The 26,030-nt window shown below is 40.4% G+C and overlaps 3 protein-coding genes across 3 annotated transcripts in view; all 3 read left to right on the plus strand.

Moving 5' to 3' along the window:
• LOC137580330 (titin homolog) overlaps positions 1 to 12,280 on the plus strand; it is a 30,313-nt gene extending 18,033 nt beyond the window's left edge. The window contains exons 3-4 of the mRNA XM_068294326.1: positions 14 to 12,067; positions 12,136 to 12,280. Of these exons, the coding sequence (XP_068150427.1) occupies positions 14 to 12,067; positions 12,136 to 12,147 (12,066 nt within the window). The 3' untranslated portion in view covers positions 12,148 to 12,280. The remainder of the gene's footprint in view (positions 1 to 13; positions 12,068 to 12,135) is intronic.
• Ank2 (Ankyrin 2) overlaps positions 1 to 24,332 on the plus strand; it is a 70,297-nt gene extending 45,965 nt beyond the window's left edge. Inside the window, 5 exon segments of the mRNA XM_068293370.1 lie at positions 15,643 to 15,702; positions 16,120 to 16,620; positions 16,865 to 17,134; positions 17,710 to 22,876; positions 23,106 to 24,332. Coding sequence (XP_068149471.1) covers positions 15,643 to 15,702; positions 16,120 to 16,620; positions 16,865 to 17,134; positions 17,710 to 22,808 — 5,930 coding nt within the window. The 3' untranslated portion in view covers positions 22,809 to 22,876; positions 23,106 to 24,332.
• On the plus strand, positions 12,529 to 17,873 carry LOC137579575 (uncharacterized). The gene is given in 5 exon segments (XM_068293357.1): positions 12,529 to 12,668; positions 12,861 to 14,716; positions 14,718 to 15,155; positions 15,643 to 15,702; positions 17,710 to 17,873. Coding segments are annotated over 2 exon segments (2,079 nt in total). The 5' UTR covers positions 12,529 to 12,668; positions 12,861 to 12,943; the 3' UTR covers positions 15,024 to 15,155; positions 15,643 to 15,702; positions 17,710 to 17,873.
• Positions 24,333 to 26,030: the final 1,698 nt, after the last annotated feature.

Here is a 26,030-nt window from a genome sequence, read left to right on the forward strand (position 1 = left end):
GTTTGACACAAAGCAAATTCATATTACCAGAACACTTACTGACCTTAAAGAAGACAAAGCTCCAGTAAAGGCAGAAGATAAACCCAAATCACCTGCTGATACAATAAAATCAACCCCCAAAGACTATTCAGAAGATGAGAGTGATGAAGAATTTGGTATCTCAAAACCCATTGAAAAGCCCGTTCAGCCAATTCCATCGGCAATAGTCCCTGTCATTCCTGGAGACAAGTCTTCTATTACAACAGACGATAAAACAAAAGACGAAAAAGCTCCCCTTAAGGTAGACGAGAAACCGAAATCTCCTGCTGACGCAACAAAACCAACTCCCAAAGATTATTCAGATGATGAGAGTGATGACGAATTTGGTTTCTCAAAATCCATTGAAAAGCCCGTTCAGCCAATTCCATCGGCAATCACTCCTGTCATTCCTGGAGACAAGTCTTCTATTACAACAGACGATAAAACAAAAGACGAAAAAGCTCCCCTTAAGGTAGAAGAGAAACCGAAAACTCCTGTTGACGCAATAAAACCAACTCCCAAAGACTATTCAGATGATGAGAGTGATGAAGAATTTGGTTTCTCAAAACCCATTGAAAAGCCCGTTCAGCCAATTCCATCGGCAATCACTCCTACCATTCCTGGAAACAAGTCTTCTATTACGACAGACGATAAAACAAAAGACGAAAAAGCTTCCCTTAAGGTAGAAGAGAAACCGAAATCTCCTGTTGACGCAACAAAACCAACTCCCAAAGACTATTCAGATGATGAGAGTGATGAAGAATTTGGTTTCTCAAAACCCATTGAAAAGCCCGTTCAGCCAATTCCATCGGCAATCACTCCTACCATTCCTGGAGACAAGTCTTCTATTACAATAGACGATAAAACAAAAGACGAAAAAGCTCCCCTTAAGGTAGAAGAGAAACCGAAATCTCCTGTTGACGCAACAAAACCAACTCCCAAAGACTATTCAGAATATGAGAGTGATGAAGAATTTGGTTTCTCAAAATCCATTGAAAAGTCCGTTCAGCCAATTCTATCGGCAATAGTCCCTTTCATTCCTGGAGACAAGTCTTCTATTACAACAGACGATAAAACAAAAGACGAAAAAGCTCCCCTTAAAGTAGACGAGAAACCGAAATCTCCTGTTGACGCAACAAAACCAACTCCCAAAGATTATTCAGATGATGAGAGTGATGACGAATTTGGTTTCTCAAAATCCATTGAAAAGCCCGTTCAGCCAATTCCATCGGCAATCACTCCTGTCATTCCTGGAGACAAGTCTTCTATTACAACAGACGATAAAACAAAAGACGAAAAAGCTCCCCTTAAGGTAGAAGAGAAACCGAAAACTCCTGTTGACGCAATAAAACCAACTCCCAAAGACTATTCAGATGATGAGAGTGATGAAGAATTTGGTATCTCAAAACACATTGAGAAGCCCGTTCAGCCAATTCCATCGATAGTCCCTATCATTCCTGAAGACAAGTCTTCTATTACGACAGACGATAAAACAAAAGAAGAAAATGCTCCCCTTAAGGTAGAAGAGAAACCGAAATCTCCTGTTGACGCAACAAAACCAACTCCCAAAGACTGTTCAGATGATGAGAGTGATGAAGAATTTGTAATTCCCAAGCCCGAAGATAAGCCAGTAGAACCTTTTAAAACAGGCAAAAGTTCTACATCAACAATTAGTACTGTAACTACATCAAGTCAATTGTTTGACAGAAAGCAAATTCATATTACCAGAACACTTACTGACCTTAAAGAAGACAAAGCTCCAGTAAAGGCAGAAGATAAACCCAAATCACCTGCTGATACAATAAAATCAACCCCCAAAGACTATTCAGAAGATGAGAGTGATGAAGAATTTGGTATCTCAAAACCCATTGAAAAGCCCGTTCAGCCAATTCCATCGGCAATAGTGCCTGTCATTCCTGGAGACAAGTCTTCTATTACGACAGACGATACAACAAAAGACGAAAAAGCTCCTCTTAAGGTAGAAGAGAAACCGAAAACTCCTGTTGACGCAACAAAACCAACCCCCAAAGACTATTCAGACGATGAGAGTGATGAAGAATTTGGTTTCTCAAAATCCATTGAAAAGCCCGTTCAGCCAATTCCATCGGCAATAGTCCCTGTCATTCGTGGAGACAAATCTTCTATTACGACAGACGATAAAACAAAAGACGAAAAAGCTCCCCTTAAGGTAGAAGAGAAACCAAAATCTCCTGTTGACGCAACAAAACCAACTCCCAAAGACTATTCAGATGATGAGAGTGATGAAGAATTTGTAATTCCCAAGCCCGAAGATAAGCCAGTAGAACCTTTTAAAACAGGCATCAGTTCTACATCAACAATTAGTACTGTAACTACAGCAAGTAAATTGTTTGACACAAAGCAAATTCATATTACCAGAACACTTACTGACCTTAAAGAAGACAAAGCTCCAGTAAAGGCAGAAGATAAACCCCAATCACCTGCTGATACAATAAAATCAACACCCAAAGACTATTCAGAAGATGAGAGTGATGGAGAATTTGGTATCTCAAAACCCATTGAAAAGCCCGTTCAGCCAATTCCATCGGCAATAGTCCCTGTCATTCCTGGAGACAAGTCTTCTATTACTACAGACGATAAAACAAAAGACGAAAAAGCTCCTCTTAAGGTAGAAGAGAAACCGAAAACTCCTGTTGACGCAACAAAACCAACCCCCAAAGACTATTCAGACGATGAGAGTGATGAAGAATTTGGTTTCTCAAAATCCATTGAAAAGCCCGTTCAGCCAATTCCATCGGCAATAGTCCCTGTCATTTGTGGAGACAAATCTTCTATTACGACAGACGATAAAACAAAAGACGAAAAAGCTCCCCTTAAGGTAGAGGAAAAACCGAAATCTCCTGTTGACGCAACAAAACCAACTCCCAAAGACTATTCAGATGATGAGAGTGATGAAGAATTTGTAATTCCCAAGCCCGAAGATAAGCCAGTAGAACCTTTTAAAACAGTCATCAGTTCTACATCAACAATTAGTACTGTAACTACATCAAGTCAATTGTTTGACACAAAGCAAATTCATATTACCAGAACACTTACTGACCTTAAAGAAGACAAAGCTCCAGTAAAGGCAGAAGATAAATCCAAATCACCTGCTGATGCAATAAAATCAACCCCCAAAAACTATTCAGATGATGAGAGTGATGAAGAATTTGGTATCTCAAAACCCATTGAAAAGCCCGTTCAGCCAATTCCATCGGCAATAGTCCCTTTCATTCCTGGAGACAAGTCTTCTATTACAACAGACGATAAAACAAAAGACGAAATTGCTCCCCTTAAGGTAGAAGAGAAACCAAAATCTCCTGTTGACGCAACAAAACCAACTCCCAAAGACTATTCAGATGATGAGAGTGATGAAGAATTTGTAATTCCCAAGCCCGAAGATAAGCCAGTAGAACCTTTTAAAACAGGCATCAGTTCTACATCAACAATTAGTACTGTAACTACATCAAGTCAATTGTTTGACACAAAGCAAATTCATATTACCAGAACACTCACTGACCTTAAAGAAGACAAAGCTCCAGTAAAGGCAGAAGATAAACCCAAATCATCTGCTGATACAATAAAATCAACCCCCAAAGACAATTCAGAAGATGAGAGTGACGAAGAATTTGGTATCTCAAAACCCATTGAAAAGCCCGTTCAGCCAATTCCATCGGTAATCACTCCTGCCATTCCTGAAGACAAGTTTTCTATTACAACAGACGATAAAACAAAAGACGAAAATGCTCCCCTTAAGGTAGAAGAGAAACTGGAATCTCCTGTTGACGCAACAAAACCAACTCCCAAAGACTATTCAGATGATGAGAGTGATGAAGAATTTGGTTTCTCAAAACCCATTGAAAAGCCCGTTCAGCCAATTCAATCGGCAATAGTCCCTGTCATTCCTGGAGACAAGTCTTCTATTAAGACAGACAATAAAAAAAAAGACGAAAATGCTCCCCTTAAGGTAGAAGACAAACCAAAATCTCCTGTTGATAAAACAAAACCAACTCCCAAAGACTATTCAGATGATGAGAGTGATGCAGAATTTGGTTTCTCGAAACCCATTGAAAAGCTCGTTGAGCCAATTCCGTCGGCAATAGTCTCAGTCATTCCTGGAGAAAAATCTTCTATTACGACAGACGATAAAACAAAAGACGAAAAAGCTCCTCTTAAGGTAGAAGAGAAACCAAAAACTCCTGTTGACGTAACAAAACCAACCCCCAAAGACTATTCAGACGATGAGAGTGATGAAGAATTTGGTTTCTCAAAATCCATTGAAAAGCCCGTTCAGCCAATTCCATCGGCAATAGTCCCTGTCATTTGTGGAGACAAATCTTCTATTACGACAGACGATAAAACAAAAGACGAAAAAGCTCCCCTTAAGGTAGAGGAAAAACCGAAATCTCCTGTTGACGCAACAAAACCAACTCCCAAAGACTATTCAGATGATGAGAGTGATGAAGAATTTGTAATTCCCAAGCCCGAAGATAAGCCAGTAGAACCTTTTAAAACAGGCATCAGTTCTACATCAACAATTAGTACTGTAACTACATCAAGTCAATTGTTTGACACAAAGCAAATTCATATTACCAGAACACTCACTGACCTTAAAGAAGACAAAGCTCCAGTAAAGGCAGAAAATAAACCCAAATCACCTGCTGATACAATAAAATCAACCCCCAAAGACAATTCAGAAGATGAGAGTGATGAAGAATTTGGTATCTCAAAACCCATTGAAAAGCCCGTTCAGCCAATTCCATCGGTAATCACTCCTGCCATTCCTGAAGACAAGTTTTCTATTACAACAGACGATAAAACAAAAGACGAAAATGCTCCCCTTAAGGTAGAAGAGAAACTGGAATCTCCTGTTGACGCAACAAAACCAACTCCCAAAGACTATTCAGATGATGAGAGTGATGAAGAATTTGGTTTCTCAAAACCCATTGAAAAGCCCGTTCAGCCAATTCAATCGGCAATAGTCCCTGTCATTCCTGGAGACAAGTCTTCTATTAAGACAGACAATAAAAAAAAAGACGAAAATGCTCCCCTTAAGGTAGAAGACAAACCAAAATCTGTTGATAAAACAAAACCAACTCCCAAAGACTATTCAGATGATGAGAGTGATGCAGAATTTGGTTTCTCGAAACCCATTGAAAAGCTCGTTGAGCCAATTCCGTCGGCAATAGTCTCAGTCATTCCTGGAGAAAAATCTTCTATTACGACAGACGATAAAACAAAAGACGAAAAAGCTCCCCTTAAGGTAGAAGAGAAACCGAAATATTCAGATGATGAGAGTGATGAAGAATTTGATATCTCAAAACTTATTGAAAAGCCCGTTCAGCCAATTCCATCGGCAATAGTCCCTGTCATTCGTGGAGACAAATCTTCTATTACGACAGACGATAAAACAAAAGACGAAAAAGCTCCCCTTAAGGTAGAAGAGAAACTGAAAATTCCTGTTGACGCAACAAAACCAACTCCCAAAGACTATTCAGATGATGAGAGTGATGAAGAATTTGGTTTCTCAAAACCCATTGAAAAGCCCGTTCAGCCAATTCCATCGGCAATAGTCCCTGTCATTCCTGGAGACATGTCTTCTATTACAACAGACGATAAAACAAAAGACGAAATTGCTCCCCTTAAGGTAGAAGAGAAACTGAAAATTCCTGTTGACGCAACAAAACCAACTCCCAAAGACTATTCAGATGATGAGAGTGATGAAGAATTTGGTTTCTCAAAACCCATTGAAAAGCCCGTTCAGCCAATTCCATCGGCAATAGTCCCTGTCATTCCTGGAGACAAGTCTTCTATTACGACAGACGATAAAACAAAAGACGAAAAAGCTTCCCTTAAGGTAGAAGAGAAACCGGAATTTCCTGTTGACGCAACAAAACCAACTCCCAAAGACTATTCAGATGATGAGAGTGATGAAGAATTTGGTTTCTCAAAACCCATTGAAAAGCCCGTTCAGCCAATTCCATCGGCAATCACTCCTACCATTCCTGGAAACAAGTCTTCTATTACGACAGACGATAAAACAAAAGACGAAAAAGCTTCCCTTAAGGTAGAAGAGAAACCGAAATCTCCTGTTGACGCAACAAAACCAACTCCCAAAGACTATTCAGATGATGAGAGTGATGAAGAATTTGGTTTCTCAAAACCCATTGAAAAGCCCGTTCAGCCAATTCCATCGGCAATCACTCCTACCATTCCTGGAGACAAGTCTTCTATTACAATAGACGATAAAACAAAAGACGAAAAAGCTCCCCTTAAGGTAGAAGAGAAACCGAAATCTCCTGTTGACGCAACAAAACCAATTCCCAAAGACAATTCAGATGATGAGAGTGATGAAGAATTTGGTTTCTCAAAACCCATTGAAAAGCCCGTTCAGCCAATTCCATCGGCAATCACTCCTACCATTCCTGGAGACAAGTCTTCTATTTCAATAGACGATAAAACAAAAGACGAAAAAGCTCCCCTTAAGGTAGAAGAGAAACCGAAATCTCCTGTTGACGCAACAAAACCAACTCCCAAAGACTATTCATATGATGAGAGTGATGAAGAATTTGTAATTCCCAAGCCCGAAGATACGCCAGTAGAATCTTTTACAACAGGCATCAGTTCTACATCAACAATTAGTACTGTAACTACATCAAGTCAATTGTTTGACACAAAGCAAATGCATATTACCAGAACAGTTACTGACCTTAAAGAAGAGAAAGCTCCCCTTAAGGTAGAAGAGAAACCGAAATCTCCTGTTGATAAATCAAAACCAACTCCCAAAGACTATTCAGATGATGAGAGTGATGCAGAATTTGGTTTCTCAAAACCCACTGAAAAGCCCGTTCAGCCAATTCCATCGGCAATAGTCCCTGTCATTCCTGGAGACAAGTCTTCTATTATGACAGACGATATAACAAAAGACGAAAAAGCTTACCTTAAGGTAGAAGAGAAACCGAAATCTCCTGTTGACGCAACAAAACCAACTCCCAAAGACTATTCAGATGATGAGAGTGAGGAAGAATTTGGTTTCTCAAAACCCATTGAAAAGCCCGTTCAGCCAATTCCATCGGCAATAGTCCCTGTCATTCCTGGAGACAAGTCTTCTATTATGACAGACGATATAACAAAAGACGAAAAAGCTTACCTTAAGGTAGAAGAGAAACCGAAATCTCCTGTTGACGCAACAAAACCAATTCCCAAAGACTATTCAGATGATGAGAGTGATGAAGAATTTGGTTTCTTAAAACCCATTGAAAAGCCCATTCAGCCAATTCCATCGGCAATAGTCCCTGTCATTCCTGGAGACAAGTCTTCTATTATGACAGACGATATAACAAAAGACGAAAAAGCTTACCTTAAGGTAGAAGAGAAACCGAAATCTCCTGTTGACGCAACAAAACCAACTCCCAAAGACTATTCAGATGATGAGAGTGAGGAAGAAATTGGTTTCTCAAAACCCATTGAAAAGCCCGTTCAGCCAATTCCATCGGCAATAGTCCCTGTCATTCCTGGAGACAAGTCTTCTATTATGACAGACGATATAACAAAAGACGAAAAAGCTTACCTTAAGGTAGAAGAGAAACCGAAATCTCCTGTTGACGCAACAAAACCAACTCCCAAAGACTATTCAGATGATGAGAGTGATGAAGAATTTGTAATTCCCAAGCCCGAAGATACGCCAGTAGAATCTTTTACAACAGGCATCAGTTCTACATCAACAATTAGTACTGTAACTACATCAAGTCAATTGTTTGACACAAAGCAAATGCATATTACCAGAACAGTTACTGACCTTAAAGAAGACAAAGCTCCCCTTAAGGTAGAAGAGAAACCGAAATCTCCTGTTGATAAATCAAAACCAACTCCCAAAGACTATTCAGATGATGAGAGTGATGCAGAATTTGGTTTCTCAAAACCCACTGAAAAGCCCGTTCAGCCAATTCCATCGGCAATAGTCCCTGTCATTCCTGGAGACAAGTCTTCTATTACGACAGACGATAAAACAAAAGACGAAAAAGCTTCATTTAAGGTAGAAGAGAAACCGAAATCTCCTGTTGACGCAACAAAACCAACTCCCAAAGACTATTCAGATGATGAGAGTGAGGAAGAATTTGGTTTCTCAAAACCCATTGAAAAGCCCGTTGAGCCAATTCCATCGGCAATAGTCTCAGTCATTCCTGGAGAAAAATCGTTTATTACGACAGACGATAAAACAAAAGACGAAAATGCTCCCCTTAAGGTAGAAGAGAAACCGAAATCTCCTGTTGACGCAACAAAACCAACTCCCAAAGACTATTCAGATGATGAGAGTGATGAAGAATTGTGTTTCTCAAAACCCACTGAAAAGCCCGTTCAGCCAATTCCATCGGCAATAGTCCCTGTCATTCCTGGAGACAAGTCTTCTATTACGACAGACGATAAAACAAAAGACGAAAAAGCTTCATTTAAGGTAGAAGAGAAACCGAAATCTCCTGTTGACGCAACAAAACCAACTCCCAAAGACTATTCAGATGATGAGAGTGATGAAGAATTTGGTTTCTCGAAACCCATTGAAAAGCCCGTTCAGCCAATTCCATCGGCAATAGTCCCTGTCATTCCTGGAGACAAGTCTTCTATTACGACAGACGATAAAACAAAAGACGAAAATGCTCCCCTTAAGGTAGAAGAGAAACCGAAATCTCCTGTTGACGCAACAAAACCAACTCCCAAAAACTATTCAGTTGATGAGAGTGATGAAGAATTTGGTTTCTCAAAACCCATTGAAAAGCCCATTCAGCCAATTCCATCGGCAATAGTCCCTGTCATTCCTGGAGACAAGTCTTCTATTACGACAGACGATAAAACAAAAGACGAAAAAGCTTCCCTTAAGGTAGAAGAGAAACCGAAATCTCCTGTTGACGCAACAAAACCAACTCCCAAAGACTATTCAGATGATGAGAGTGATGAAGAATTTGGTTTCTCAAAACCCATTGAAAAGCCCGTTCAGCCAATTCCATCGGCAATCACTCCTACCATTCCTGGAGACAAGTCTTCTATTTCAATAGACGATAAAACAAAAGACGAAAAAGCTCCCCTTAAGATAGAAGAGAAACCGAAATCTCCTGTTGACGGAACAAAACCAACTCCCAAAGACTATTCAGATGATGAGAGTGATGAAGAATTTGGTTTCTCAAAACCCATTGAAAAGCCCGTTCAGCCAATTCCATCGGCAATAGTCCCTGTCATTCCTGGAGACAAGTCTTCTATTACGACAGACGATAAAACAAAAGACGAAAAAGCTTACCTTAAGGTAGAAGAGAAACCGAAATCTCCTGTTGACGCAACAAAACCAACTCCCAAAGACTATGCAGATGATGAGAGTGATGAAGAATTTGTAATTCCCAAGCCCGAAGATACGCCAGTAGAATCTTTTACAACAGGCATCAGTTCTACATCAACAATTAGTACTGTAACTACATCAAGTCAATTGTTTGACACAAAGCAAATGCATATTACCAGAACAGTTACTGACCTTAAAGAAGACAAAGCTCCCCTTAAGGTAGAAGAGAAACCGAAATCTCCTGTTGATAAATCAAAACCAACTCCCAAAGACTATTCAGATGATGAGAGTGATGCAGAATTTGGTTTCTCAAAACCCATTGAAAAGCCCGTTGAGCCAATTCCATCGGCAATAGTCTCAGTCATTCCTGGAGAAAAATCGTTTATTACGACAGACTATAAAACAAAAGACGAAAATGATCCCCTTAAGGTAGAAGAGAAACCGGAATCTCCTGTTGACGCAACAAAACCAACTCCCAAAGACTATTCAGATGATGAGAGTGATGGAGAATTTGGTATCTCAAAACCCATTGAAAAGCCCGTTATGCCCGTTCCATCGGCAATAGTCCCTGTTATTCCTGGAGACAAGTCTTCTATTATGACAGACGATAAAACAAAAGACGTAAATGTAGAAGAAAAACAGAAATCTCCTGACACAAAACCATTTCCCAAAGACTATTCAGACGATGAAAGTGATAAAGAATTTGTAATTGCCAAGCCCCAAGATGAGCGAGCAGAACTTTTCAAAACAGTCATCAGTTCTTCAATCACAGCAGCATCTAATGATAACAGATCAGTACAACAAATTGTTGAAGACACTCTAAGGGAAGGTGATGCAGAGGTACAGAAAATTGTAGATCAAACGCTTCGGAACATACAATTGCATAAACGACTCCACCAATCCGACCAAGAAGCAATAAATGTAGATAATCGTACAGTGCAGCAAATCGTGGAGGAAACCTTAAAGTCTGCTAATATTGAGTATAACGCATCCCAAGACAAAATCGAACATTCTACAGCTGTAGACGATAAAATGCTGGGTAAGTTGACAGAAGATCTAAGAAGGGAAGTACGGCCCATAGCTTACTTTGTAACTTTAGATGAAGAGCAAAAGGCATCAAGTCCTCTGAAAAAAGAAAGTGTTATTACCCAAACTAAATTGACAAAGAAAGCAGATGCGTCATTAAAAAGTAAACCCAGAAAAGAAGTAAGTTCAAGGTCTAGGAGCTTGGTAACGAGGAAGACCCAAGCTAAGACCGATGATAAGATAAAGAGTAAGAACGGTATTGAGGGGCCAGGAATCCGACAGGATTTCGAGGACAAGTCAAAGAAAAAAACTGACACGCTATCTAGGGCGAAGCCAGCCGTTAAAAAAGCATTTTCGGCAAAGCAAAGAGTACCAACTAAACCCGAGTCTAGACGATCTGTAACCAGTTCAACTTCGACAACTACAAGCTCTGCGTCTGCCACAAGTCGAGTAATAAGTGAAATTCATTTCGAACGTTCATCTAGTCCAGCTTCAAGTTCTATATTTTACGAGAGCCATCCACAAGGCGAGAACAGTAGAGCCACTACCCCGAGGCCGAGAGTCAAGACAGATGTCACGCAAATACCTTATAATACCTCAATTAGATCGTTTAGTCCCCCATCTAAAACTAAACACGTAGCTCAGGCAACGACCAAGTCGACAACAAAAAAAGAAGCTTCAAAACAATTAAAAACGGTTAGCTTACGTTCCAATAAAGAGATTGTTGGCAAAAGTGTTACAAAAACTGAAAGTGTAGCCACTCATAGGTATATGCAGCCGACGTTAGCTCACAGCATGCGATTCGGTCTTAATGCTGATGGTGAGAGTCGTAGTGTTACGCCGGCACCACCGAAATCGCCAGCACCACCCAAATCGCCTGCACCACACCAGACAAAAAATACATATAAATCACAAAATACGACAAGTGCCTTGACAAAAACCACATCTAAGAAATTGACCAGTGAGAAAATTCAACCCCGGTCTCAGCCACAGCCCCTTGCTCTTAATAAGAGAGGTTCGCAAAGTGAGAGCAGAGAATCAATGAATAGCACTGAACGATTATATAAACGACAAACATCCAAAGAGAATAAATTAACTAACGTGATAGGTTCTAAAAGCCAAACAACTAAAAGTATGAAGACACAATCAGCTAATATAAATAAAACCATTGCCTATAGGACTTCCATAGAAACTGACAACAACAAGCAGGCGATAGCATTGAAAAAGAAAACGATAGCTAGCATACAGCGTACTAAAGTTCCAATTAGCGCATCTTCCATAGCCCGGACTGCAACTAAGCCAATGGGTAAAAGTGATGAAACCGTTACGAAACCTCAGGTAGACAATAAGAAAATAGTTAGGCGTACAGTAAGTAAACCGACCGAAACAATGACCCCCAAACGAACAGCGCGCAGTTCTATAGAGCCGAAACTTGAGAAACAGATGAAAGACACAATGAACGAGTCAAGTTCAACGAGTGCCAGCGGCTCATCAAACAGCACACGGCGAAGTGTACGTTCAGTAACAGTCAGTCGCAAGACTGATAAGGATATGACCAATCTTAAGCTGTCGTCAAAAAAAGAGAAGGCCCCAACATCTACGTCGACAGTGCGTGTGCATCGAGAGCCAATAGCAACTACAAGTGCTGTTAGCACTGTACACATTGACGACGACTGCGAGGTGATAACCATACGTTCCATAAAATCAAGTGATAGTACAAAAAGCTCTACCTCATCATCCTCCGGTAGCGGCAGCAATAGTCGCAAGGTCCTTACCAGCGAGGTGTTTACCAAGACATTTGGACCAGATAGGCCTTTGGAAGTTGTATACCGTCAGCCCGAATTTGATGTTGAGCACACGACCATGGTAGTGCGACCGCCATCAACAAGCGATCAACAACGTTGCGTTAACGAATTTGATGTAAGCTTCATCGATACCACCGATTCTAGTCTCTCCGATTCGGTTGCCCTGCCAATGTTTGGCACTGCCGATCCTGAGCGTCTTTTGGCCGCCAGTCCTGGTTCCCCGAAGCCAACAAGGAGCCCCCTAGCCCTGATCGAGGAGACGCTCCGTCGCCAACAACAGCACCAGCAGCATCAGCATCATCATCAACATCAGCACCAGCATCAACACCAGCATCAGCAACATCATCACTACCAACACACTACTAGCATGGTCGTACCTGGAGTTACTTTAGACACTTCGCTGCAAATGCATTATGTGGCAAGTGAAAGCATTGTGCAACAGGAAACTGAAGTGGAGAAGAGCAGCACAGTGAAAGGTAAATAAGTCGCTAATTGTAAGTTATTGCGCACATACTAATACTAATAATAATAATTAAGACTAGTTTAGCTACGATACCCATCATTTCTAGGGCCTTTTGTTGTCACTTTATGCAACTTTTCTTATTAATATTGTTTATAAAAATGCTTTTCAACTTAACCGAAACTTTAAACTTATTTTCCACAAATAGCAAACGCAAATAACTTAAATCAATAACCGATCAGCCATAACAAAAAACATTAAAACCTACAAGAACAAAAAACAAACACCAGAATGTCGAAAAAACTCCCAACTATATCCGTAACAACCGAACAGCACACTTCCCATTCTGAATCATCATCATCTTCCCAGGATTCTGAAAGCAATGACATGGACTACGGACGCAATGGTGATGCAGGCGGCGTTACCGATGTTGAGGATTTTGACAGTCAAGCTGAGGTTCTTAAGCCAAGATCACGACGTAGCTCGGGCCCTCAGCAGTCAAAGCCCAAGCCGAAGACGAATGCTTTTGAAAACGATGTAACCGATGTGGAAGACTACGCTACCGACTCTGATGATGAAGAAAAAAGTACCGCATATCCCGAATTGAAATTATCTTTGCGTGAGTTTTTGCAGCAAGGATTGCAAAACCAGGAGGCTGTCGATAACGATGCCAAGGAGAGTTGCGAAATAAAAGCTGGTAACTTTTTGCAAGCACAAAATTTGAATGGCCTGGCCGATTATCTGACCGATTGTGAGGACTATGATACCGATTCTGAGGTGGACTATGGCTTCGAAAAGTCCGTATGTGTTGATCTCGATAATGCAGTAGGTGATCAAGGACGCGTTAATATCGCCGATGGTGAAAAACATCAAGACGACTCTGATCAGTATGAGGACGTTTCTGTGATTAGCGATATTAGCGATTTGGCCTCTGCCATGTCCGACTGCACTGGCATTGGGGTTCGTGGCATGTCCCAGGATGAAATGCTCGAAGTGTCTGGTAGCGGTAGCGAAGAAGTTTGTCAAATTGCATGCTCAGGCAGCGACTCTGAGCTTGAAGGTGCAGCCGCTCAAAGTGCCAGCGGCAGCGATGCCAATTATCCGCCCATAGATGTGGCATTTGTTAGCGCCAGTGGACAACCACGTCGTAATTCGAAATCAACAATTTGCGTTAGTGAGAGAAAGGGTAAACACTTTCTGCAGCTATCGGGGAAAAACGATGAAGTATTAACCGATATTGAAGGCATTGATGATTCGGCAGCCGAAGATAGTTTTGACAACGAGGAGGACGATGAGCAACCCATACCACGTGCCATTATTTTAGCTTCCGGAGACGACGGCACTTGTCTCACAGACATCGAAGACATTTTCTGCGAGGACACATCCCTTTCCAGCTCTTTGCACGAAATAGCTGCTGTGGCACCAGAAACCCTGCCCTTGCCGCATCGTGAGGTAGTGGAACTTAAGGAAGACAAATATGGTGACACTATCACCAATGTCATGCCCATGGATAGAAATTATGAGTTCGGCATCTACAACCCATATGTCAAGGATGCCATACACACTGACTCAGAGGACTATTCGTGTGCCGAGGACTGGAGTCTCAATCAATCGATAGCCGATGATGCTTTAGTTGCCGGTGCTGGCCTTATCGAAAATGAGGTTATCGTATCAAATGAACTGATGAAGCAGCAGCAAAATAAACGCCTAGAAGTACTTTCAAATGCGGAATCGGTAACTGATGTTGAGGAGATTTTCGTTGCGGGCACAAACCGGCGCAAAAAACTAAAGACACGCACTCTCAGCAAGGGTAAGAACAAGCTATTGGATGTAGTCAAAGCTAAGGAGGATGGCGTCACCGATGTCGAGGACATGGATTTGAGTGAATGTGATCTACCGCCTGGTGTAAAACGTGTCGATCAACTGAAACTGCAAGCCAAATCACAAAATGCCGACAAACTTACCGATGCCGAAGACCTATCCACTGATGATGTTTCAGAAGCATCCGATGCAGCATCTCCAATTCCACCATCGTGCGATAAGACATGCAACAAGGTAAAAACTACAACCACTTCATTTGCGTTTACAAAAGGAGGAAGTGATTAGTCAGCAGAACACCGACATTGAGGACGTACAGCTGCCATCGGAGGCCGAGGATGGCCTCGAAGCCCCCTCTATTCAAGTGGCCAATAGCAATAGTAAAGAGCTTAATGATATGCTTAACGAGAGCTATACGGTCGTTCATGAGAGAACCGGTCAATGTTTTAATGCCGATGCTGAGAAGCTGCATATTAAGGGTGTAATAAAAGATGCCAATACCGATGTGGAATATGTTGAATCTGATGAGTCAGCCGCCAGAGGAGGCAATTAGTGTCCACCTTTCCTGATATCAAATCCGATCCCAAAAAATCAATTGCCACACATCCAAAACAAATCCAAAAACCATATTCAACAATAGCCTTTAAGTTTTACTTAAACCAACACACATACACTCGACCATTTTGTAAGTAAACGCAATGTTAAATATATAGTATATATACCTATTCATTAATTTCTGTTCAAATTTCTGCCACAGCAACAAAGAAAAAAAACAAAATTCAGCCTGAAAAATAATCGCATTACTTTTACCACTACTATGTACTTATTTCCTGCCATAACTCTGTGCCCCATGTCATACCTACTACTACTAATACTACTAATAACAAGTTCTTTTAGTCACTTAGGCGCCGTTTAATTAAACTAACTAACCAATTAACTAACTAACATCACCAATAACTTAACTATTTGTATTCTGTTAAAACTAATGCTAACAAAAAGTTCTTTGGGATCTGTTCTGTTCTCGTCCTTGTTTTTGAGTCTGCGTAATCGTTCATTTTATCATTTTTCTTTGTAGAGTATCATTAAAGTAGTTTTAGGATATTTTTATGTTTCCCCCATTTTTACACACAACACTTTTGAAAGATTGTTAATCGTTCATCTTATTTTTGCAGAAACCATTGAAGAAAAAACAATTGACTCGTCCATACTGGATATTAAAAAGATCTCACAAGGTATGTAATAGATTAGCAATCATATATTTAATATAAAATACCCACTTATTATGGTTTAAGCAAACATTTCATAGTGCTTACAATTACTTAATCATATTTATTTTGTTTATTATTAACTTAAACGCAATTAAAGCTCATACAAAACAAAAAAGCTGCTGCCCTTGATATACATACTTAAGCAGGGGAATACATATGTATGTTTTATTGTCGCACATCTTCACCAACTTCACCGCATTCAACGCATTTACATAAATAATCCATCATGCTAAGTCACATTAAATTGCACATTACATAAATAAATAAATACATTATATTGATCGCAATCGCTGTTGCTTTTCATGTCGCTGATCATGATTTCCAAGCTTGCAAATCTATCCAATTTCTATCTACCAATCAATATGTGCAATTGTCTTGCAGGTGATGTTAAAGTTGTTGGTGAAGGTGAAGATGATAATACTGTTGCAGTTGCAGATGATATTGATAATGATAATGGTAATGATAATAAAAATGAAGCAGATCTTGTTGCACGAATTCGCGAGGAAGCCACTGTCCTTGTCGACCGTGTACTCGAAGAGAGTGTCGAAATACTTGGCCAACGACCCAATGGCCATGAGTCTGCTAAACAGGAATATAATTCAGAGAGTGAAAATTATGCCATTACATGCGATGATATTGGCGGTGTGGATGTCATTAAATCACCGACCATTGAATCAATGTCGGGCAAATCATTTGATGATAATATGAGTTTCACCGATGAGCACATACATTTGCCCTTGCATGTTCAAAATACACCAATTGCGACAACAACCATACAATTCCAAGAGCAGCAACAGGTCCAGCTCCAGCCTCAACCCCAGCCCCAGCCACAGCCACAACCACTTTTCCATGTTGCTACCGCAACTTCATCAACGTCAAAAGGTAAAAATATCTAGTGTGAAAATGGCAGCAGGTAGTCATAGAAAATAAAGATATATACATACATACATATAGTATAATATACATAGACTAAAAATAGGATTAGATTGAGGAATTTAGCAGCTAAAATCTCTAGTCCGTTAGTTAGATCTATAATCATTTCATTTGTATTGTTTTTACCTACCTGCTTACCTCTTACCTCTCCTCCATTGTTCCATGTACCCATACCAAGTAGTGTCTAGTGTAGATGATGACAAATTGGTTATGCGATCTAGACGCATCGATCATAAAATTGAGAAACTTGTTGCTGATGTGGATGTTGATGTCGATGTCAGTGTTCAATTTGATGAGGCATTCGAAACGGCTGTACAGGAGGACGAAATTAGCATCTTACAGGGTGAATTTTCGAAGCTAAGTTGGGATGATAGTGTATCGCCCACAACAAATACAATGGCCGATATGGGGCAGAATCAAATAACGCCCGATAATGATATGCAAATGCAAGAATTAATTTCAGGTATATTGCAAAACGCAAATGCAATCGCATAAAACATTTCTATAATTTTTGGTTTTTGTGCTTAAATTGGTGATTTTTGCGTAGATTACAAAAACAAAAAACAAAATAACTAAATCTAGATATGTAAAATATTAACAAAAAAAAAAAAAAAAACTGGCGGCAACACAAAAACTTTTTGTTCAAGTTGAGCTCTAATTGCATTTAATGTTTTACGTTTTAAATTTTGTTTTGTTATTGTTTTGCATTCATATTCAAATCATTTAAACTATAAACAGTAAGCATGCGGAAATTTGTATTCTATCCAATGAACCTCTTGGCAAATTTAATTAAAAAAATACCACACTTGCCATCACCATAAACTGTTCATTTGAATGCATTTGTCTTCTCTATCCCCCTTTCTCTATCTCTCTCTCTCTCTCTCTCTCTATCGCTCTCTCTGTTCATCAAAAAAACTGTTTATGTTTCCTGTCTTTTAATATCGTATAATCGTTTTTCTTCTTCCTCCTCATTTTTTGTTCTCGACTTTCACGACACTTTTTAAAATTGCTTTTGTTTTCACACCCATTGTTTTGTAGAAACAGGCGGCGATATACCCATCTCAAACGAAACCACTCCCGTACCGCCATTGGCTGTTGTAACAACCACAACCACAACAGATACAGCAGCTAAAACGGTGGTAGATACCACTACTAGTATAATCACGACCACGAGCACCAGCCACGACACACCCACACCAAAACCTCGCGTACTCAAAGCAAGCTCCCCCGCTTCCGAAGATACCGATAGCACAACCATTCCAAGTCAAGAGCAAAAACCCGATATACCAATTGATATAAGCATTGATGCAGCTGTACCAGTTCCAAAGCCACGTGCCCCCATCAAGCATACGGAACAGGTTGAAAACCTAGCCGCCCTTGGTGAACAATCAGATAGCGTTAGTCTGCGTAGTTTCGATTTTACCGAGGAGCTCTCGAAGACAGATGAACCATCCACAGAGTTGTCCATCCGTTCGCAATTGCGAGATTTAGTCACTACAACAGCTACGACCAATACAACAACAACAGCCTCAGAGGATCATACAGAGAGTTTTGAGCCGACAAGCGAAATATCCGTTGATGATGCCGATACCGAGAAATCAGAGGGAGCAGAAAAAACTACTAGCTTTTATATTGGGGAATCAAGTCGAAATGTCATTACCAAGACCACAACAAAGTCGGCCAGTATAACGCCTCAGGAGGAAGAGGCTCCTGGAGAATTGAGCTTTGATGCCAAAGATATATCACTGATGAAGGAAGTCTCAGTTGACTCTGATGAAGCTAATGATGTTTTTAAAGAGTTCGTAACTATGAAACGCGACGATCCCGCTGCATTGGATAATAAGATAGTTAGACAGGGTTCCGAAACAAGAAACGACCTTCTCGAACTGGAGAATGCTGATAAAGACAGGTCTGGCGAGCCAAAACTTTCGAAAGTAACGACAGAGGAAAGTCTCACAACATCAACTGGATCCAGTGGAAGAGCTGTCATTGAGATAGCACCATCCAGTAGTGAAGATCCCGATGAGTCAAGCAAGGAAATTCCCGAGATAGTGAATACGATTGCCGAAAAGGTAATGTCAACTGATAAATTTGAGTTGCCCTTGGAAAAAAGTGAGTGGGAAACATCGGAAAAAGATATACCCACAGTTGGCAAGCCAAAGGTAGTTCACTCACCACAGCAACATGAAGCAACAAGTGTTAAGAGTAATATAGATGAGACTATAGACAGTGATTCTCTTTCCAAAATTCAAGAAGTAGTTCCAAGTGAAATATTGGAAGAATCCATAAAATCTATAGAATTGCCATTGAATTTTGAATTAAATGCTTCACTACCACCCCAAACGATCCATGCAGGCGCCGAAAGCGAGGATATATCATCATTTATTGGTATACCCGATCTACAAGCATCCTTAATTGATAGTACACAACCTCCAGAGGGCTTGTTCGATACAACAATTAAAGAGACTCTCAACAAGCAAGCTGCCATGGCGCATTATGCTCAAGATGTGTTCAGTCGAGTGGAGTCAAGACGTGATGAACACGGTTCTCTGGGGTTTGTCTCAACCGGAACGGCAGAAGATCTAAGTTCAATGGAGGAGCACATGGCTCAGCAAGAAGAGCAAGCATCCCTGGGATTTATTTCCACAGAGACAGCCGAGGATTTCAGCTCTATGGAGGACTACTATACAGAAAAGTTAGCAACAGCTAGTGTAGTGGCTGAGGAGTTGGATAAATCCACAATATCCACAACAAGCGCTTTAGAGGAAGTTGTTTCAGATCAATCAATCAGACCTTTGGATGTAGTAGTTCATAGACTGCAAACTGAATCTCTAACAGATTCCACTAATCGTTGGTCTATACCCGATGTTGATACTTCTAGCTCGAGCGACAGCTACCACAAGAGTTTTGACAAAACGCAGAGTCGACCCTTATCATCGGATGTAGAGAACCTGCTATCGACTACCGGTGGAACTGGCACTTCGAGTGAATATCAAACGGCTCGAGATTTTACATCCACATGCCGCGAGGGTACCGAATATATTAGTGCTGTCAGCACTCTTGGCAGTAGCAGTGGAAAAAGTCTTAGCTCGCACGAGAGTATGCGCAGTTTGGACTCACAGTCAGAGACTTCTGCCAACTTGGCCAGTATCGATGTTTCAGAGCTATCTGAGACATTGGTAGCATCTTCAACGGAAGCTGATGCGTTGGAAGCTGAAGAACTTGCTCATTTACGTGACTTACGTGCCGACGATGACGATAGTGATGAGAGCCAGGATTTAACCGGTGTAGTATATCCGATAACAGAGCAACAGAGCCTAATGAAACGCTCCCAGGAGATGATTTTCAAGCCCAAACCGATTACCGAGGAGCCAACAGTTGAAACAGTTACCATTGAAGAGTATCCCAAGCCCAAAGAATCTGAACGCACCTGGGGACTGGCCTATCCCATAGAGGATAGTAAGGCCGATAGTCCCCGAGAAAGTGACAAAGATGAGGACATATTATTGTATCACGGTGATGCTAGGCGATCGATTGATGAATCAAAGCTAGCCTCTAGTTTGGATGAGGGCAGCATACTCTCTGTCAGTATGTCCAGTACATCAAATATTGATACTGTAGTGGAGAACTTTGATGATATGATCGGATCGGCCGGTTCATCTTCACTAACTGGTATAGAAGGTTTCCAATATGGTCACGATGATCCCGTTCCAGGCGCATCATTACCAGAAGATGCTACTTTTATGCTCGAACTGGAGAGCAAAGAGCATTCGCCTCAAGATTCAAACGCCAGCACACCACCAAGTGGCGAGTCAAAGAGACGCGGTCATAGACGAAGTGAAAGTACATCCATTTCCGGCGATGCCCTCAAAAATCTAGATAAGGAGGTGGCATTACTAGGCGAGGGCAAGGAATCGGAAAGTGAATCCGATACAGATCCCTATGAATCGGAGTATGCTCGACAATTCCGTTCGCCAAAGGAGCGTAAGAGTAAAAAGAAGAAACAAGCCGCAGCTGAAATGGATCACAGCAGCGAGCTAGAGAAACGGCCATTTACCCCTTCCCAATTAGTGGCGGAGGTTATTGTTGAGGATAGTGCTACTGAAGAACTTGAAGCTGAAGCTCTGCTAGAAGAGCGCCGGCCATCGCAAAATATGCAAGATTATTCAAATATACCAGATATTATGGTAACCGAAGATGTGAAATCACCTATTTTGGAGGAAGATGCCGATGAATTCCCCGAAAAGATTCTCTATAAAGTTCGAACTGAGGAGGAACTGCATAAGGCTAGCGATACTGCCCTCTATCAAAAAGCTCTGGCTGAAGAAAAAGAACAAGACTTTCAGCGACGCGTACAAGAGCAATATAAACAAAAACTAGAGGAACTTAAGCGTGCTGAAGTTGGTGCCGAATACGATGATCATCGAGCTCCCGATTCTCCGGACTCATTTGAAATGGTCGAACAACCCGATATCTCTGATGAATTCGTCATAATTGAGGAAGTAGCCAAAGAGGCCAATGAAGTTGATTTGGGTGGCAAGAGCATGAAGATAAAACCTACGAAATACGAACAAAAGCATGACGAAGATGTGGAGAAAATAATTATTAAATCGGCGCCAGCAGATCCCAAACTTGGATCACAGCTCTATAAGGATGATTTGAATTTTGAATTTGAGGAGAGCCCACCAACGGGAGCAAGTAGCAGCAGTGAGCAACAGGAGGAGAGCGATTCAAGTGATACAGCAGCAGCAAATAAGCGCTGGGTCGAGATGCAGTTAACCGATAATCAGTTACGTTATCCTTATGATCTTACCGGAGCCGTACTCGAGGACATTAAGGAGGAGGATGGCGAATTTGAAGTGGGCAGCAGTCGCATTAGCAGCTTCAAGGATTCATTCTCAAGCACTCCTGAGTACGATGTGTTAGCAGCAAGGCGATATCACTCACGTGGCGAACACGACGATGTATCCATGAGTAGTCTGCAGGAATTCGAATCTCTCGAGCAAGCTATTTCCCTGGAAAATCGAAATCGCACACACCAAGGTTCCACAGACTCGAGCAACGGGAGTTTTACACGCCGCTATGTCGTCCGTCATAGTGGAAGCGGTACAGCTCCAGGTGACGATGTATCCATATCCAGTTTAAAGGAATTTGAGGGCCTGGAAAATGCCTGCATTGAAGCGCATCTTATTGAAATCAAAGCCAAGGAAGAAGCTGCGCTTTTGTCCCGCTCCGACGAGTCTAACAAATCGAATGGCAGCGATAAAGGTGCCGCCGGTGGCAATATAATGGTTACCAAAGTCACTCGCACAGTAACACGCACCGAGGTCGTGCCAACGGGTCAGGCCGAGTCCATTGAGGCACTGTTCAAACAAAAGCTTGAACGCGATGATAGTGATACCAAGGCCGGTGGTAATTCAGCTAAAATTAGCGAACTATCCGCCACTGAACCGGATTCAAAATCAAAGATTGATAGTCTAGACTCCGAAAAGGATAGTATCGATAGCATGGAGATAAGTAAAAGCCACGACATGATGACAAGTAGCATTGAGAGTTTCGATATATCGAAGGATGCCACTACACGATCTGATATCGATTCGCTGGAAATTGATAAACGACACTCACGACAAGAGAGCATTGAGTCCTTTGGCGACGAGCAACTGGATCTTATGTCCAAGTTCGTCAGCAGCGGAGGTGTGACATTGGGTGATGGTCTAACGACCACAACTACAACCACAACGACCAGCACGGATGCTGACGGACATGAGCACACGGTTACGCGTGTGATTACCACGACGACGGTGAGCGGAGGTGTACAAGAGATCCCCTTAGACGAAAGCGGCATGTCAAAAGATATTTCGGTGGACTCGTTAAATCTATGCATTGAGCAAACCACCAGTTCGGCTGGCACTACGGCAACGTATCAAACTAGTGCGGGTAATTCACAAATGTCGGGCAGCGTCACCAGCTGTGCTTCTAGTACGCTCATGGAGGATTCGTTTCCCGGTGTGGGTGCTATGTCGTCATCGCAAATGTCGGCCAGTTTTTGGTCGCACGATGAGTCGACGGTGGTGGAGGATGATGCAGATCAAAGGGTGCAACAACAGCAACAACAACAACAGCAACAGCGCAAATAAAGCGCTAACAAACAGAACTTTTAAGAAATTTTGGGTCTTGAACAGTGACACAAAAATTATTTGGCTAGGTAAGCATTACAAGGCAAGGCTTCACAGCTTCTTATTATTGATTTGATTTTAGTTTTTACTTGGTCCATACGTACGGACGCAGAGCTCAATTTGAAAGTGAAAAAAAGTTGTATGAGTATGATGTATCCATACATATGTACTCCGCCGCCCTTGCCCCTTTCCCAATTAGAAGATAAATAAAATGAATACGTTTTCGCCAAAACAATTATAATTTTTTTGCTCTTGCAGACAAGGGGTTAAACTAAGGCTTCTGGAGTGACAACAGCAACAGATATTAATCTGCACCTGAATCAGCCCGATCTGAAAATCACCGACTTTATTATAAAACTCGACAAGGATAAAAATAAAAAAAGACAGCAACAACAACAAAACATAAAAATATTTAAATATTTAATATTTTCCATCTACTCTCACATTCTTAATGAATTTGAAATGCATATACGAGTTTTTAAATGAATAATATATTTTATATGTTTATAAAAACTACGAAAAAAAATCGCAAAATACATGGACATAGACATTAGCTGTCCATGCATTTTCTATTATTGGCTTTAATGTTTAAAATATTACACAAAAAAAAAAAAAAACAACAAAACAAAAAATACAAAAAAATGAAAGAAAAACGCTACCAACAAACAAAAGCTAAATCTCTAATTTCCATTCCAAAGCTTTTATGCTACCGCGTTGCAATGGATAACAACAATAACTAAAATTTCAACAAAAACAAACCAAAAAGATTAAAACGAAATATAAAAATATCTTTGCTTTTATTTGATGTAGTTATTATATGTACGAAACAATTATTGAATGAGTCGCTTATTATGGTAGATTAATTTAAGCAAATTATACAAAATGATGTATGAGCGCATGTTGTGGAACGGGGACGTAAAGTTATAGTCAAAGCCTGGCAAAGCAAAATGCTTTTAAAGTCTCAATTTATTTTTTTTTTACAAAATAAAAAAAAAAAACAAAAAGAAACAAAAAAAAAAATGAAAAACGAAAAACCAAGCAGATTTTTACGCTTGCATATTTTAACAAAGAAATATATATACATACCTAAAATATACAATATTACAAGATCAATAGAAATGCATAGAGAAAATTTAACATACAATTAAATATACAAAAAACGATTTACAGATATACATACACATACATTAAAACCATACATATATGTAGAGCTAACACCAACATACACACACATACCAACAGAGCCAACGACTACCGCAGCTAATTTTCGTAATCTCAATGCACATGTTGCAGGATATAAAATTTTAACATCACCATTGTAATGGGATCTAAATAAAATACGAATTAAATATATATATATATATATATACATATATATATTTGTGTTTAAAACATGCAAGAAATATTGAAAAACAAAAACAATTATTTGTATTGTAAACCACACGCGTATTAATAACCAAATAAAATGCTTAATACAAAAAATCAGTATCAGTAGCTTTAATTCACTTAGGAAGACAGTGTTTTTTCGTCTGATCGTCCATAGTCCAATGGAAATGGCGATTAAGGAATTGAAGTTTTAGAATAAAACTGCCCAAAGAAGTATGCTAAAAATGTTCTATAAATTTAATGAAGTAAGTCGACTTGGGTATACCATACACCAGGTGAAACAAATTTTTTTAAATTTCGAAAACCAAATGTATGTCTATTGTTTTTACATGCTTCATACTATGTGCTATCTCGCTCACTCTACAAACATACGAGCACTCTAGCGCCGCCACTAGCCAACAGCCAATTCTGGCCTACGTTCATACGCATATTTTGCATGTTTCTAGTCCGAATTCAATAAAATTTGGTAGTTTGGTAGAAATAGATAAGATTAATTAGTCTGAATTTGAATGCGATAGTCAAAAAACTACTGGAGGAAATCGTTTTTTTGTAAATTTTGGAGGCGGAAGTGGGCGTGGCAAAATATGAAATGATGTATACTCTGCGCGCATACTAAGCCATACTACATACTAAATTTGGTGACTTTAGCTTTGTTAGTTTTCGAGAAAATCAGTTTTGTTTAATTTGCGGGGGCGGAAGTGGGCGTGTCAAAATTTTTAAGTAGTCAATATCTGCGCGTCTATTAAGCTAGTCTGCATACCAAATTTAATGTCGGTAGCTGTCATAGTTTTTAAGAAAAAAAGTTTTATGTAAATTCCAGGGCGGAAGGGGGCGTGGCAAAAAGTTTGAAAAATTAGTTTCTGCGCGCCAACTAAACGAGTATATAAACCAAATTTGATGTCTCTAGCTGTTATACTTTTTAAGAAAAACAGTTTTATGTGATTCCTTTTGGCGTGGCCAAAATTCCAATTAACTCTATACATTGATCGCGACCCATTTCCCCCTCCCTGTAAAATTCGGTTTTTGGCCGTCTTTCTGTCAAAAAGTTCGACGACGTTCGCTCGCTCGACCCAAAAAAGGTCGTTTATGACCCGTCATAAAACTCGAGACACACAAATTTTTGTGTGCGTCGACTCGCAAAAGTGACCTTTTTCTCTGCTCAGCCTCTGCTGCTGATGCTCTGGCTCCCAAGTTAAATTTCCGTGGCCACCCTTGGTTTAGAATACAATATTCGGCTGCTCTGGCATTAAAATATTTGGCTACCAGGGCGGTCAAACAGCGCGCCAAACAAAAAATAGCGTTTGACAACACTGAAATCTAGCTTTACCCGATTTTTCCACTTTTCAACACGGAAATCTCGAGTAGTAGTAGTAGTAAACATTTACCGTAGATGCTTCAAAGGCCTATTGTAGCTACTGCAAATGCGGCTTGACTGCAAAACTTTCGGACCTGCGTGCCCACTCGGCAACAAAAAAGCATCAAGGTGCACTGAGTTGCTTTGCACAAAAGGAAAAATTGATTTTGGTCAAGCGCCAATAAAAACCGTTGAGCAAGAGGTCGCTCTTTGCCTCTTTTTTCGCGAGGAGCTTCGAAATGACGTTGGAGACGCAAAATTCAGTTTGATTTTGGATGAATCTACTGACATAACGTTTACAAAGCTACTCGGCAAATAAATATTATTTGCAAATTTTCGATATTTTTAAAAGATTGAAATGATTTTAATATATGTATGTAAGTTCATGTATATTTCTAATTTTGACTGTTGTGGTGTTTAGGTGTTGTCACTGGCTGCGAGCG

The sequence above is a fragment of the Drosophila tropicalis genome, unplaced genomic scaffold, assembly GCF_018151085.1.
Source record: "Drosophila tropicalis isolate 14030-0801.00 unplaced genomic scaffold, ASM1815108v1 contig_1190, whole genome shotgun sequence".
NCBI classification, from domain to species: domain Eukaryota; kingdom Metazoa; phylum Arthropoda; class Insecta; order Diptera; family Drosophilidae; genus Drosophila; species Drosophila tropicalis.